General features: G+C 54.8%; 1 protein-coding gene across 2 annotated transcripts; it reads left to right on the top strand.

Moving 5' to 3' along the window:
- The first annotated feature begins 9 nt into the window (after nt 1-9).
- G6PD (glucose-6-phosphate dehydrogenase) lies at nt 10-14108 on the top strand. 2 transcript variants are annotated; one of them, XM_019633670.1, is made up of 13 exons: nt 10-526; nt 1341-1468; nt 9301-9338; nt 9424-9532; nt 10256-10473; nt 11124-11282; nt 11407-11532; nt 11858-11951; nt 12274-12460; nt 12759-12994; nt 13072-13148; nt 13274-13366; nt 13457-14108. In XM_019633670.1, the coding sequence occupies exons 1-13, from the start codon at nt 106-108 to the stop codon at nt 13545-13547; spliced, it is 1977 nt and encodes a 658-aa protein (XP_019489215.1). In that variant the 5' UTR covers nt 10-105; the 3' UTR covers nt 13548-14108. The 2 variants fall into 2 exon arrangements, with proteins under 2 accessions (XP_019489215.1, XP_019489216.1); XM_019633671.1 differs by lacking the exon at nt 10-526 and adding an exon at nt 550-779 and having other exon boundaries at nt 13457-13668.
- The last annotated feature ends 1748 nt before the right edge of the window (nt 14109-15856 follow it).

Below are 15856 nucleotides of genomic sequence, written 5' to 3'. Positions count from 1 at the left end.
AGCCCCGCCCCTCCTAGGAGGCCAGAAGAAATGTGAGGGAGGCTGTTCCAGAGGGAAGCCTGAGCCTGCCAGCCTCCGCCGGCCCGCTGGACGCTCCCCAGTGATATGCCCCACCCGCTACTTTCGGGGGCATCAAACCCACACTCCCCCTTCTATCTCGGGCGGTGGCATCCTGCCTCTGGGCTCTCGGGCGCTGCTAGGGGAGGAGCCACGACGAGGCTACCTAGTAGGGCAGGTTTGACCCAAGCAGTCTACCGTTCCGGGGCGGGGGCGGGGCTGAAGACGGTCCCGCCCACAAATGGGGGTCGAGGAGGCGTGACCACAGTGCCGGGGGAAGTGAGCCCTCCGCGAGGGCGCAGGGCCACCGGGGGCGGAGGAGGAAAATCAGAGTGTAGGGGCGGGGCAGGCCCGGCTATGGAGACGCGGCCGAACGGCGCAGAGCTGCACGCGGACCCGCGAGGCATCGGGGACGCGACACAGCGGCGGCGGGAACAGCAGGCTGCCCGCGGCCCAGCGGCCGGCGCAGGTGCCCAAGGGGTGGGGCGGGCCAAGGGAGGGGCCCTCGTGTGGGAGGCCAATCTGAGATGCGCGCGCACCTGCCCTGCCCTCGCGAGGGAGGGGCCCATGGAGGCCCTGCCCGCGCGCCTCGCCTGAGGCGGTCAGCTCAGCTCAGGCGCCCGCCCCCGCTGGTTAAATGGACCCGCGGGTCGCAGCCCCCGGAAACGGCCAGGAGCTCCGGGGCTGAGAGATCAACGGGCTACGGCGGAGGCGAAACTCAGGTAACAAAGTGGGCGGGCACCACGCCGGCGTTGGGGCATGCTGCGCCGCGAGGCCTTTCGATTTGCCATGCTAGGGAGCCAGGCAAAATCAAAGTGTCTTAACGCATTCCATTGGACCCCTAAGAAGACTGAGATCCTGAGAGGGGCAGGGACTTGCCAGGATGTCACAGCTTGGTAGGAGAAGGGCTGGAGCTGCAGAGTCTTAACATGATCCAGCTTGTTGTGGGGTTTCCTCCTGATTTCAGGGTTAGATGAACTTAGCATCGTGCGATGCTTCCTCAGGGTTTTACTCAGTCCCTCAGAATTGAGGCCCTCGTTGGAATCCACTAGTGCTTAGGGTAATTTTGTAATGTACACAGTGAAAGAAGGCTGCCTGGGGAGTATGGCCAGAACCCAGAGCCAACAGTTTCTAACGCCCCAACAATCCCCCGATGCACAGCCAGTGGTTTCAAGTAATCCAACTTCAGCTGGGTGAGAGCCCAAAAGACCCCTGAAGAAAGGGACCGACTTCTCAGAGCTCTTCTGTTTTCATGCCTTGTCAACAAGTCTTTCTTTCACCAGAGAGCATCATGGCACAGCAGGTGGCCCTGAGCCGGACCCAAGTGTGTGGGATCCTGCGGGAAGAGCTGTACCAGGGTGACGCCTTCCATCAGTCCGATACACATATCTTCATCATCATGGGTGCATCGGTGAGTCTCCCCAGGCCCCGCATCTTAAAAGCCAAATTTGGCGTGTGAGTGACATTGCTTAAGGTCCCTTCCTGCCGGGTGCCTGAGCTTTCCCAACTCATTGCCGTGGGGCCACACAGGCTCTGCTCAGTTGGCTCGCCCTCTTACTCCTGCCCGTGTGCCATTATCACCCCAGCACCACTTGGTATACACACACTGTGAGGCATTTTTGAAATCTGCATAGATGTTGAATGTAGACCCATGTCCTGGAGCTGGAAGGTCCTTAGGGACAGTCTGCTTGGACTTCTTCCTCCATGGGGAAAACGGAGATGCAAACAAGGGAGGCTATTCATTCTGTGTGTATCTTTTTCAAACCTGTTTGTGACTTGACAAATGTCACACAGTCAATTAGTTCCAGAGGTAGGATCTGAGGCCCAATCTCCACCTTGTCACTCTACCACGTCAGGTTCCCTGGGGACAAACACTCAACCTTTCTTTGAACACTGTCCCTTTGCACCAACTTCCAAGGCCTGCTGCGGAGCTGTGACCTGCCCCATTGTCTAGCCAGTGGCACTGCCATTTTGCTCTGATAGGAAAGGCCATGGCCGCCACACTAAAGCCCCCTCCCAGTGTACCATGTGGAAATGAGGTCTCTGCCAGTCGGCAAGATGTGTACAGGGGCTGGTGAGATGAGTTGCCAGGGCTTCATCTCAAAGTAAAAGCAGCCCCCTCTTTTCACTTTTAACTCTGAACATGACCAAGAATCTGCTAAGCATCGCATGATCATTTTCACCCGTAACTTAACTATATAATCTGGAGCAAGCGTTCTTCCCAAACTAGTTAGCTCTTGACAGGGTAGGCATTGTCTCTCTGTGCCTTCCACGTCATGGTCCCCTCACTCTGGAGGAACTTGGTTCTTTGTTCATGTATCAACGTTCCACTGTCCTTTGCAGAGGCTGCTCCCTGCCAACTTTGGGATTCTGATTAGAACTTGGAAAAGGAAAGCCAGAAGCCAGGGCGGGAGGCAGAATAGGGGAGAAAGGCTCCGCCGGTGGGAGGGAAGGGAGGGCCACAATAAGCACTGTGCTCTCACTCCCCGTAAGCCCATGGCTGGGGTGCACACAGGAGGAGTACACAGGGGCAGGTGTGACCTCCACCTTGGCCCCAGCCTGGTCCCCTTAGAGAAGCCATACCTGTGTTTGCCACAAACCTTAACACCGAGGACTCTGACCATTAGGCCCTTTGTCCAAGAAATAATTTGGAGGAGAAAGTAACTCAGGGTTAGTCCTCTTCCTTCCCTCCAGTCACAGGATGCTCCAACAGAGCGCCCCAGGCCACAATAAATGGCTTTAATACTCCAGACCCTCAACTCTCAGGCCTTTCACTGAGATCATCCAAGCTTGCTGTGTGACCTGGGGCAAGTGTCTTCCCCTCTCTGAACATCAGTGTTTCCATCTAGCAAATGGGGGCTTTGGAAACAAGTGCCAAGGGTCCTTGGGCTCTGCCGAGCTGATTCTGTGGCTCCTCATTGCCTTCATCTGTAACCAGCTTGGGGTTGGGCAACTTTGTTTTTCTGCAATCTGTGGGGTTCCCCTTTGCTCTCCTCTTCTCTAGGAGCGACAGTCTTTCAGAACAGAAGCGGGAAATACCACTCCAGCAGGGCAGAGTAGAAGAGGATGGGGGCTGGGGGGAATCCTCCGAAGAAGAGCCTCCTTGTTTGTTTCTCCATCGTGCAGCTCAAGGGGGCTGGAGTGGGGTAGGCGGGCCTCCCATGCTCAGGCAGCACCTAGAACAGCTCCCAGAATCAGGCCTCCCATGCCTGCTCCCTCCATATAGAAGGTAGGTAGGGTGGGTGGTATTCTGGGAAACCAGTTAGTTTTCTGCTTATTCATCCATCAAGTGGCGATTGAGTACCTCCTGCAGTACAGTGACACAGGCCCTGCCCTCCTCATGGGACCTGTGTGCTGGGGGACTGGGACCCAAGGTGAGTTAGCAACCCAGTAAGATTTCAGAGTGGCGCATGTGACAGAAGACACAAACGGGCCCTTGTGTCCCCAGTCCCCCCTCCCCCCAGCACACAGATCTCCTGAGGAGGGCCTTCAGAGCAAGGCCTGCAGAGCCAGGGCCCAGGGAGCATTCTACACAAAGGAAAGAGCAGACACAGTGCCCAGTGGCTGATGGGCACCCCGGGACAGGCTGAGCCCATGTGGCCATCTTCTGCCCCTTCCTCCCTCACTCACTTAGCCAACCCTCTCCTGAATGCCCAGCTTCCTTCCTGGGGGCATCACAGTGCTGGTTCATGGAATTACCCAATACGCTTGGAGCCGCTCTCTGTTCCCCCCACTATGTAGCCACTTCCCCCCGTCTCAGGATTTCTACCCTCGAACAAAGAGGAAGTGGAGGTACTTACTGTCCCATTCCAGAAACTCTGGAATGAAAGCAGCCAGTTTGTCCTTACAGACTAGCGTGAGGGGAGGAACCTTGGGCCTGGTAGATCGTGTCCTCCCCCATCTGATAGGGCCTCGGCTAGGCTGGAGTGATTCTTTCCTCCAGGGAATGTAGAGAGAAATGGGGGTGAGAAAAAGAGAAAGAGATAGGACTGGGAGTCTGCCTGGGCAGCGTTGGCTCACTGCAGGGTCCTCAGCGAGCCCCTCACCTCTCGGGGCCTCAGTCTCTCCGCCTGGATCACAAGGGCCATGGGTTCAATGTGTGCTCAGGACCCATCCCAATGACAGGCCTGTGCAAGGAATGACCTGGCAGCCCTAGCCCCTCCCTCTCCTCAGGATCTTTCTGGGCTGCTTTCCCCCTTGGGCTGGTAAGATTCTTGCTGTGTCATGATGATGTTGGCACCGCCCCCCCAAGTCCTGGTGATTCATGGGCCCCACAGTGGAGGAGGGAGGCTCTTTTGCTGGTTTTACAGCCGAGCCTACCCCATTGCTCTCACTCCGGTGGCCAGGAGCCAGCTGGGCCCCAGCCAGTGCCCGAGCCCAGGCCCCACCCTAGGAGACCTGGCAAATCCCTGACCTGCCTGACCCTAAGGGGACAGGATGGCCCACCCCTGCAGGCCCTCCAACTGGCAGTCAGCCTCTGGAGCTCTCTGCCACGCCTAAAATTCTCAAAGACAGATATCGGCAGTGGTTTGGGCTTAAAAATGAGACCGAAGTCAAACCTGGACAGCAACAGGCAGGTGGAGGCCCAGGTTCCTTTGCCCCAGCCAGGCCACATCCTGGCGGCTGGAGATTCTAATCAGGTCCTGTTTCTCCAACTAAGTCACCGTGTCCCCAGGCAAAATGAGGGAGCTGGGAACGATTGCCACATCTCACAGGAGCCCCCGTTGTTGCCCTTTCCCCACACGTGGACTGCTTAGATTTGGTCAATGTCTTCTTACATTCCTTCCTGCATGGAGTCCAGCCCAGGCCAGCAGGTAGGGCAGGCTGTCCCCAGCCCAAGGAGAGCAGCTGCCAGACCCCAACCCCCCACTTCCTGGGTCCTACATCGCCTCTCCCTTGGGTGACTTGGAGCCCAGCAGACTGCTGATTGCAGGGGCTGAGCTGAACAAGGCAAGCAGGTTCTATCGCTAATTAATCCCAAAAGGAGCCGCAAGAACAAACAGGTTGGGGTGTGGGACACCATGACTCAGCAGATAGGAGCTGAGTACCCTGCCACCAATCCATTGCCTGTGGTCTGCCCTGATTCCTCACAGCCTGCTGGAATTTGATGGTCAGCAAACATTACCTGGCACAGGGAAGGCTAGGAGACGTATGCAGGCCATGGCTCTGATTTATTTCTCCTGAGGGCTGGTCCCCAGTAAGCCAGTTCTCTGGACTGGGCAGGGCCAACACTGAGCCAAGCTGACATGAGCAGAGTACCCCTCCAGCCCACTGATGGGAGAAGCCAGAGGTGGGCACTGACAATTTGCTATAAAGAGTGTTGCAATTGGGGCTACTGGGCACTGACGTACTTGGAGGGGAAGCTTGAAGCCCAGGCCGGGGTCAGACCTGGACCTTGAAGGGCCAGTGAGGGCATCCATCTGATGCGGCTGTGGCAGTGGTTCACATGGAAGGTGGCAGTTACGATAGGGACCCAGTCTGGAGCATTTGGGAGTTCCATTGTGAGCAGTTGGCAGGTTTGGGCAGGGACACTGACCCAGGGAACCCTGGTTTGGGAACCACCTACTTTGGAAGTTTGGCATCCTAGTCGAGCCTGGAGATGGCCAGCAGACACTTGCCTGTGTGGGCTTGGTGCTTGGCAAAGTCTGGGCTGGCACACACTTGGAGTTGTCCGTATGCAGGTCCTCACCTGAAGCCCTGGGTAGAGAGTTCATTCAGGTCACCCAAGGAGATTGGGAGGTGAAGCCAAGAACAGGAGGAACATGAACATTCGAGGCGCCAGGCATCCCAGAGCTACCACAGAGCCTTCAGTCTCAGAAATACCCTGCACCCACTCTCACCCATAGTAGGGTTTTCCCACCCAGGAGCCCTCCCCTCCTCAGCCCCCCAGTGCCTTCCTAGCTGCCTGTCCCCAGGGGAATTTTAACCAGGTCGGGATTGCTTTGGTTCTGGTCACACGGCCTCCGTTTTGCAATCATTCATATAAATGAACTCATCCAATGATTATGGTGCTTCTAAAATGTAATTTTGCACTGAATACTCAGGTCTTTGTCTTGGGGGCTGGTTTTTCTGCCTGGGGTGAGCACCGATCCACCTTGGCCTGGCATGTTTCCCACCCCACCCCCCGCCCGCTAATTGGCAAGGCTCTGGAGCGTGGGTTGTTCCCAGGCCCATCCCATGTTCCAATTACAGGGCAGGCAGATGAAAGGGCCCCCTGCTCTGTTTTGCTCCAGGAGCCTGTGACCATCCTTGCCTCTTCCTCTTCCACCAGGAGGGGAGAGTTCGTTTGTCAGGTTACAAAATTAAAGCATGTTGGAATGGCTGCAGCCACTGAACTATTTCTTTCTAGAGAGTCTTCTGCCATATTTGTGGGATTCACCATATTGTTGCTCACGGTTGCCATGTGTCACACACTGACTTTTATTGTGGACAATTTCACATGTGCACAAAGTCGATAGAACAACATGATTAACGGCCACTGTCTGTCACCCAGCTCCCACAATGTTCTTCCATCCTGCGTCGCCCACTCTCCAGCCTCTACTCGATAATTTGTTTTCAGTCTTGTTCTTTTTTTTTTTTTTTAGGCAAAATGGGTACACATTGAAATGCACAAATCTTAACTGTACAATTGATTGCACACCTTTACCACAATATAGGGCGTTTCCATCTCCCCAGAGAATTCTCAGATGGCCTTCCCTGTCAAGCTACCCCCTGTTCCAGGCAGCCGCTGATGTCATTTCTATCACAATAGATTAATTTTTGCCTAATCTGGAGCTTCATTTAAGTGAACTCAGAGAGTTCACTTCGTCTTGTGTCTTGAGTTTTTGGGTGAGCTTAATGTTTTTCAGACTCGCCGCTGGGTGGGCGGACCACTAGCTCATGGCCTGTTCTCACTGAGTAGTACCCCATAGTATGACTGTACAGCTTGTCCATCCACCTGTTGACTGTTTTGAGCACTTGGCTTCTTTCCAGCTTGGGGGTATTGTAAATTAAGGCTGCTGGGCAGGCGGTTGCTCCACACCCTCTCCAGCACTGGGTGGTGTCAGTCTTTCTGAGTACAGCCAATTCTCGTGGATGTGAAGCGGTATCTCACTGTGGTTTAATTTGCATTTTTCTGACAACTGATGATCGAGACTTTCTCAAGTGCTTATTAGCCATTCATTTCCCTTCCTTATGAAGCATCTGATCAAGTGTTTTACCCATTTTTAATCGGGTTTTCTTATTTTGTTGTAGGGGTGGCTTATAAATTCTGGATACAGATAAATTGGGTGAATGTTTTATCCCAGTCTGTGGCTTGTCTATTCCTCTTCTTTTTTTTTTTAGCTGAGCCATTCTGCCACGTGTTGGCAGCTCAGCTTGGGCCGGGCATCGACCCATGTCTATTTCCTGTTCTTAATACAGCCTTGTGAACAGGAGTTTTTAATTTTGATGAAGCCTTAGTTTATCAGTTTTTTTCTGGTTATTGCTGTCTGTATCCTATTTAAGAAAACTTTGCTTACTCCCATCTGTTGACTTATTTGATCTAGCAAACTTGCTAAACTCTCATTACGATAATTTACCTATAGGTTAGGTTGAGGTGGTTTTGCTTCAATAGAAAGACCGTCAGCTACCAATAGCACCAGTTGTGTCACCTTCTTTCTGACCCTTATGCCATTTCATTCTTCCACCTTGCTGCGCTGGCTAGGGCCTCTAGCTGGGCATTGACCAAAAGCCAATAGTAGGCACTTCTTGCTTCTGGTTGTTTAAATTGGATTATCTTAATATTTGCCCACTACATATGGTGTTTGTGGTGTTTTTATAGGTGTACTTTATGAAGTTATGTAAGGAAGTTCCCTTTTATTCCTAATTCCTAATAAGGAATTCCTAATTCCTTATTGTGATAGATGTTTATTCTCTAGCATACTTTATCTACATCTGGTGAGTTTAGCAAGGTTGCTAGATTTTTAAAAAATCGATAGGAGTAGATGAAGATTTGTTTATAGTTTGTTCCTTTTAATCTGTTAATGTGGATTTCAATGATTTTTTGCTTTTCAGTATCAAACCAACCTGTTCTTTCGAGGGTGCCCCACCCCCCAATCGAGTTCTGACACATTACATTGTTAACATTGCACAATTGGATTTAATGCTTCCTGCAGGATTTTGCATCTGTGGATGCGAATGAGACGGGCTGGGGGTCCCCATTTGCCTTTCTCATAGGTCTCAGTCCCAAGGTTTTGCAAGCCCCATAAAGTGGCTTGGTGAGTGTTCCCATTCTGTTTGCAGCAGTTTGCCTCAGACTGGAACTCTCTCTTCCTGGCACTTTGGTAGAACCCACTGGCAGAGCTTCCTGTGCCAAGGTCAGAGTTGGGGTTGTATTGGTTGGGAAGGTTGGTATCCGCAATCCTATTTCCTTAATGACTCTTGCCCACTCAGGTCCCTCGCTCCATTTTGGTATGTTGGATTATCTAGAAGTTTGTCCATTTCATCGAAGTTGTCAAACATGGAATAAGTTTGTTCATAAAACCCTCTTCTGTCTTGGTGCACTATAATTTTATCCCATTGCACTCCTAATTCTTGGTGCATTTTAAAAAGCAATCTTGCCAGAGAGTTGTCTGTTTTTATTAGTGTTTTTCAAACACCGGCTTTTGGCTTTGTTCATCTTTTCTTTTGGTTTGTTTCCCATTTTATTAATTTTTAGTTTTCATTATTTCCCACCTTGTAATTTGTTCGGCTTAACTCTTCTGTCCTTTTCCTAACTTTTTAAATTGAATACTTAGCTCATTTGTTTTGAGCCATTCCTTTTTTTTTTTTTGCTAACAAGCATTTAAGGTCACATTTCACAAGTTTTGATATGTGCTATTTCCATATTTCTAGTGAATGGAGTTTTCAGGCTTCCCTCTTTAGCCCCTGAGTTGTTCAGAAGTGGGCTTTTGGTTTGGGTTTAGGTTTGCTTGCATGCACTGAGACCAGAGGTGGTCGCTGTGATTGCAGGGCAGCCAGGTTGGTCACGGTGCCTCCCAGCCAGCCTCAACGAGATCCATCCACCTCAAAGTGGCTCCTGTGGCATGCAGGCTCTATCAGCTCAGGGTCAGGGTAAAGGGCTAGCAGGCTCTAATTCAAGGTCCTCTGGCTACATACAGGGGCAAAATAGGTATGCTTGTGTCTGAGTGGTGACTCTGAGCAAGTACCCAGGTCTCCAAGTGGGGAGACGATCTAGGTCGTGTCCCCAGCTTCTCGTAACCATGCCTATTCCCTCTGCCACAGGGTGACCTGGCCAAGAAGAAGATCTACCCCACCATCTGGTAAGCACCACCCCCACTGCCCCTTGCCCCCCTTGCCTTCCATGCCCTCCTTCCTGCCCTGACCACAGCTGTGCTCTGCCCTCAGGTGGCTGTTCCGCGATGGCCTTCTGCCAGAATTCACCTTCATTGTGGGCTATGCCCGCTCCCGCCTCACAGTGGCGGACATCCGCAAGCAGAGCGAGCCCTTCTTCAAAGTGAGTGGCTTCTGGGATCTCTGAGGGGGGCATCCCCCCATCCCATCCCAGAAAGCCCTTCCCTTCTCCTGCTCCCACTCTCTGCTCCTCCCCCCAGGGCTGGCCCTTCTCTCCTGTCCTGGCAGAAGGCACAGCCATGTTAGGACAGCTGCCTGGGGCCACTCACACCCTAGTACTTCTCATCCTTGCCCTCCTCAGTGCCACCTACACTGCCCTGCCAAACTGGTGCAGAAACTCTGCCTACCTGCTCCTGGCATTTCCTTGATGACAGGAGGAGCACTGGGCGCAGGGTGGAGGCAGGGACCCTGCCAGCCTGAGACCCCTGTTTCCCAGCTCCCCCTCACCTGAACTCAATAGTTCCTCCCAGCTGTGTCCCAGGGCCATGGAAATCCTATAGACTTGCGTTTTTCCTACACGCCATAGTTTGGTATAATGACTTTGGAGAGAGAGCTTTCTGCAATGCGCTTCTCCCAGGTCGAGCTTTCCTGAAGTCTGACTTCTGTCTTAGGGCACAAGGTCCCCAGGGGTGACTATGTGGATCCTGGGCCCAGCCTGGGACTGCTGGGGCCCATCTCCTATAGTCTCCATACAGCCTTGGCCTCCCCCTGTTGGTGTGCAAAGCTGACTAGATGGAGGTGAACCCAGTGTAGAGCTAGGATTGGCTGTTGGATGAGTGAGGGTGGACCGAGGAGGGCCCGACATCCCTGTGTCCGACTTTCCCAGGCCACTCCAGAGGAGAAGCCCAAGCTGGAGGAGTTCTTTGCCCGCAACTCCTATGTGTCTGGCCAGTACGACGACACAGCCTCCTATGAGCGTCTCAATAGCCACATAAACTCACTCCACCAGGGGACACAGGCCAACCGCCTCTTCTACCTGGCCTTGCCCCCCACTGTCTATGAGGCTGTCACCAAGAACATCCGAGAGACCTGCATGAGCCAGACGTAAGGCTTGTCTTTTTGCCCCTTTTCCTGCCTCCTAGGTGTGCCCTCCCTTAGTCTGGCCTGCCCTGGCAGCTGTCCAGAGCCCCTGGGGCAAACTGGTCTAGGGAGTGTGAAAAGATGGATGCCCCTTGTGTGTTCTCTACGTAAACTAGCTCTACAAAGAAGGGAATAGGCTAAAATACGGTAGCTTTCTGACAGCTGTACTGAAAGTGCTACCATACGTATTTACATTCCACATGCCATTGAGGGCTCTCACAGTCCATCTCACTAGAAATCCAGCTGTCCCTGGCAGCAGTCCCCGCTAGCACCACGAGGTGGAAGTGTGGCTCCACGGAATGCTGCCGGTTGCTTCTCTGGCTTTTTCGCATTCCCCAAGGTGCCCCCTATGCCCACGAGATGGCGGTGTTGCTCCACAATAATCCTGTTGCCTGTTGCACAGCAGCTTATGCACCAGAGCCATCTCTGTTTCACCTTGTCCTGGTTTTGAATGCAGGCCACGTTCACTCTCAACGGGGATAACAAAGAAAGGGACCTTTTCCCATTTTAAAACCCATGGAGATAGTTGTGCCCTTGAGGTCCCCTCTACCAGCTCCCCCACTAGCTCCTTGAGGAGGGGGTATTGGGGGTGACAAGGTTCTGGGCTCCTGCAGAGGCTGGAACCGCATCATTGTGGAGAAGCCCTTTGGGAGGGACCTGCAGAGCTCCGACCGGCTGTCCAACCACATCTCCTCCCTGTTCCGTGAGGACCAGATCTATCGCATCGACCACTACCTGGGCAAGGAGATGGTGCAGAACCTCATGGTGCTCAGGTGCCACTGGGTGTGGGCCACAGGGCACAGGGGCACCGGGTCAGGTGGCATGGGGGTACCACCTTGTCTGCTGCTGCCCTGTCAGATGTCATGCTAGCCTCTGCCCTGTCCCCCCCACACACAGGTTTGCCAATAGGATCTTTGGCCCCATCTGGAACCGAGACAATGTCGCCTGTGTCATCCTAACCTTCAAGGAGCCCTTCGGTACTGAGGGCCGTGGGGGCTACTTCGATGAATTTGGGATCATCCGGTGAGAGCCCACCTCCCTGCAGTGTCGCCCCTCTCTGTCCTAGGGGGCTCCTTCCCCACCCTAAGGTTCAGCTTCTGCAGCGGGAGTGTCTGGGTGGTCAGTCGTGGCTGTGAAGGGAGGGTCACCGTCTCCTTCCTTGCCTTGAGTGACCTGGCAGACACTCAGGATCAGGAAGCAAGCCTTCTATCTTGTTGCTTGAAAGCCCCATTTCAGTCCCTGAGCCCCCGAACCTGGCCAACAGGGAGGGGCTGAGGCGGGCTCACTTGTCGTGCCTTCCTCCCAGCCTGGAAACCCCTGACCCAACTTCTGCCTGCTTCTTCACCAGGGATGTGATGCAAAACCACCTCCTGCAGATGTTGTGTCTGGTGGCCATGGAGAAGCCCACCTCCACTGACTCGGACGATGTCCGAGATGAGAAGGTGGGTGGCCATTACCGGGATAGGAGTCAGAAGGCCAAGGTGCCATGTTGCAGCACTAACAGTCACTGCTATGTGACCAAGGGCAGCAGGCCCATTGCCTCTGTAGGCCTCAGCTTCTCCTTCAGAAAAAGTGAGAGTGTTCCTGGAGGGCCCTTGGCTCGGCAGTAGGGCCATGGCTGTTCCTTCGGCCAGGCAAGCAAAGCTAGACGGGCGACCCCGCCCCCCCAACCTGGGTCACGTGGCTTCCGCATGCTCTGACCCATGTATGAGCTGCTCCACCTCATTACCCAAGGGACCACTCTCTTCCCTGCCTCTCTCCCAGGTCAAGGTGTTGAAAAATATCTCAGAGGTAAAGGCGAACAACGTGGTCTTGGGCCAGTATGTGGGGAACCCCAATGGAGAGGGCGAGGCCACCAAAGGGTATCTGGATGACCCCACAGTGCCCCGCGGGTCCACCACCGCCACCTTCGCAGCTGTCGTCCTCTATGTGGAGAATGAGAGGTGGGAAGGTAGGTGACACCTCTGGGCCTGACAGGCAGGGCTGGAGTGCCCTCATGGAACTCTTCTTCCCAGGGGTCTGACCCGCTCAGGAGCAGCGACTGGCCCACATATCACATTGGAGGGGAGCAGGCCAACAGGGTGGGACATGGCCAGCTTGCCACACGTGCATGCACACACACCTTTGCTCACACGCACGCAGCCTGTCACACTCACACTCCGTCACTTCCTCACACATGCGTGCGCACATGTGCATGTGGCCCGGACCACTGGCAGAGCCAGTCTTGAGGCCAGCCTTGCCCCCACCAGGCGTGCCCTTCATTCTCCGCTGTGGCAAAGCTCTGAACGAGCGCAAGGCTGAGGTGCGTCTGCAGTTCCGAGATGTGGCTGGTGACATCTTCCAGCAGCAGTGCAAACGCAATGAGCTGGTGATCCGCGTGCAGCCCAATGAGGCTGTGTACACCAAGATGATGACCAAGAAGCCCGGCATGTTCTTCAACCCCGAGGAGTCGGAGCTGGACCTGACCTACGGCAACAGATACAAGGTGGGCACCCGGCCTGAGGGGTGGGTGCTGGGGGGCTCTGCGTGCGCTGGCAGCCTCACCAATACCCCCTCTTGCAGAACGTAAAGCTCCCCGATGCATATGAGCGCCTCATCCTGGACGTCTTCTGTGGGAGCCAGATGCACTTCGTGCGCAGGTGAGGAGCACTTCTGTGCCTGTGCGCTGCGGGGGCCAGGCTGGGATGCAGGCTGTGCAGGCAGCCCGCTCCCTCCCCCGCACCATGTCCCCACCCCACCCCCCAAGTCACCGTGTGTCCTTCAGTGACGAGCTCCGGGAGGCCTGGCGCATCTTCACACCCCTGCTGCACCAGATTGAGCGCGAGAAGCCCCAGCCCATCCCCTACGTTTATGGCAGGTGAGGGGGTGGGGCGGGCTGCAGGGATGGGGGACCGGGCGCTGGGGCCAGTGGCTCCCTCACATCTCCCCTCTGCCTGTCTCTCTCTAGCCGAGGCCCAGCAGAGGCAGACGAGTTGATGAAGAGAGTGGGCTTCCAGTATGAGGGCACCTACAAGTGGGTGAACCCACACAAGCTCTAAGCCCTGGCACTCCTGCCCACCCCCCTGCCTATCTCTGCCCTCCCCGCCCTCCCACCACCTGACCCCACATCGGGAGGACTTCGGGACCATAGGCCTCAGCCTCACATTCCTGGCCCCGGGCCCAACTACATTCCTCAAGCACTTGACACTCGCGCTGTGACATCCCCATCCGTCACTGGCCCTGCCTGAGCCAGCTTCTGTCCACAGACTGAACCCCAGCAGAAAGTAGAAGAGTGGCTCTTCCATGTCTCCCAGGCTCCTCAGCCTAGGACAGGAGTTAGGGATGAGGGGAGAGATGGAGGGGTGGGCAAGCTCCTCAGAACCCAGGGAAAGGGCGTAAGCGCGTTCACTCTACATTCCTGGTCACTCACTGGAGGGGACTCCTGTGCTACCTTGCAATCCCCATGTCTTGGGCCCCCTGAATGTCCCTCTGCCCCACCAGCCCTACTCTGCATTCCATAGTCCACTCCAACAACAGGTGCCACCCTCGCTGTTAGAAAAACAGAAGCAGCAGGTGGGACACTCCACCTCAGCCCCCTGCCATTAAATCCACAATCAGACCCACCTGTCTCCTGGTCGTTTCCTTCCTGCCACCTGTAACCATGAAGGAGGGTGCCTGCACCTAAGGCCAGCCCACCTGGTGGAGGACCTGTGACCACCTGCCTTTCTGGAGACCCATACCTCACCCCCTCCCTGTTACCCACTTCCTTCCACTGGCTGTGCCAGAAACCTGCATGTCTTTCGCCCCTGACCCTGTGTCCTGTTGAGACCCAGCCCTGCGCCCCATCACCTCCAGAGTGCCCCTCACTCCTCTGCCATCGTTCTGCCCCACTCCACAGGATACAAACAGAAGTCAACGTTATTTTCACACGAATGCTTCACTGTGTGTACTTCCCACACAGGCCTCCACCGCAACAGCGTCCCTGCCCCAGCCAGGTCATTTCAGGGCATTGCTGTGGGCCGTTCACACACACTGCCAGTCCAGGGAGGCGAGAAGTATTTAGGAAGGAGAAAGTGGGATTTTGTGACTAACGCTGGATGCCAGGTGGGAGGGGATAGTCCAGGGAGGCACCACAGCCTGGCCACTCGAGACAGACTGCTGGGGTTCTCAGGTCATGGAGTCTCTGCTTGTTTTTGCTCCCCAGGGCCACTGAAACAAGCACCAAGCACTGGGGGGGCTTGACACAACAAATTGATCTATCACAGCCCTGGAGGCCAGACTAGAAGGCTGAAATGGAGAAGTGGGCAGGCCCACGCTCCCTCCAGGGCTCTGGGGCAGGGACCTTCCTTGCCTCTTGCAGCTTCCGGTGGTGGCCAGCAAGCCTTGGCTTGTACACATAAGTCTCTGCCTCTGTCTGCATGCAGCCCTCTGCATGTGTTTCTGTCTCCCTGCTTTCTTACAAGGACAGCCAGTCATTGGATTAGGGCCCCATGATACTCCAGCGTGACCTCAGCCTAACTTACCTTGATTATCTCTACACAGACCCTATTTCCGAATAAGACCATATTTTAAGTTCCTGGTAGCCTCAGATTTGGGGGTATACTCTTCAACCCAGTATATTCCCAACAAAGGCAGAACCCCCGGAGCATCTGTCCTGCCCCCTCCCCGGCTCCTCTCAGCTGAATGCCGGGGAGATGGCAAGAACCAGCACTGGTCCCCGCACTCATGGGCCTGGGTTCTGGTAGATGCAACCGACCAGAAACAAAATAATCAGACAAAATGATCAGATGGAGGTATATTCTATGGAGGGAGCAACCCAGCAAATGACCAGGGAAGGAAAAGCTCTACTCCCAGGGAGGTGACACACTGGGGCCCTTTGGCTGGCAGGGGTCAGTGTTCCAGGATCGAGAAGGCCCTCGGGCTGTTAGCAAGAGTTTGGCCACCATGGCCCCTTCCTCCAGCTTGGCCTCTGGTCCCTCTGTCCCCCACCACTGTTTGGGAAGGTGATTTCCCAGAGCTTTTTCCTCCCACAATCCGTGGCCTGCCACTGCGAGCCAACTGTTCTTATTCCTGCACGGTCCCCCTGGGCTGGGATGGCAACAGTTGGGGGCCTGGTGTGGCTTGACAAGTGGAGTGCCAGGTTGGAGGGGTGAGCTGAGATTCCTGCCCAGGCCTCTGCAGAAGCAAGACATAGATGGAGGAGAAACTCATGCTGCGGGCTGGCCTGTTTCCGTCCCATGTGCTAGGATGGCAAGTCACCAGCCCTGCACACAAACCATATACAGACTACCCCTGGGCCTCATTCCTGGACTCCGGATCTGTAACCAAAGGAGGTGTCAATTCTGGGTTGTGTGGGAGGAGTGAGATC

The sequence above is a fragment of the Hipposideros armiger genome, unplaced genomic scaffold (assembly GCF_001890085.2).
Source record: "Hipposideros armiger isolate ML-2016 unplaced genomic scaffold, ASM189008v1 scaffold_1368, whole genome shotgun sequence".
Classification (NCBI taxonomy): Eukaryota; Metazoa; Chordata; class Mammalia; order Chiroptera; family Hipposideridae; genus Hipposideros; species Hipposideros armiger.
The sequence above is the reverse complement of the archived record's forward strand: the minus strand, read 5'-3'. Positions and strand labels throughout refer to the sequence as shown.

Excerpts from the sequence above, each read along its gene's own strand:
- G6PD (XM_019633670.1), top strand. The coding sequence starts at position 106 with ATGCCCCACCCGCTACTTTCGGGGGCATCAAACCCACACTCCCCCTTC. Across the intron at positions 9,533-10,255 it reads AGAGCGAGCCCTTCTTCAAA|GCCACTCCAGAGGAGAAGCC; the intron begins GTGAGTGGCTTC and ends CGACTTTCCCAG. Across the intron at positions 12,995-13,071 it reads CCTACGGCAACAGATACAAG|AACGTAAAGCTCCCCGATGC; the intron begins GTGGGCACCCGG and ends CCCCTCTTGCAG.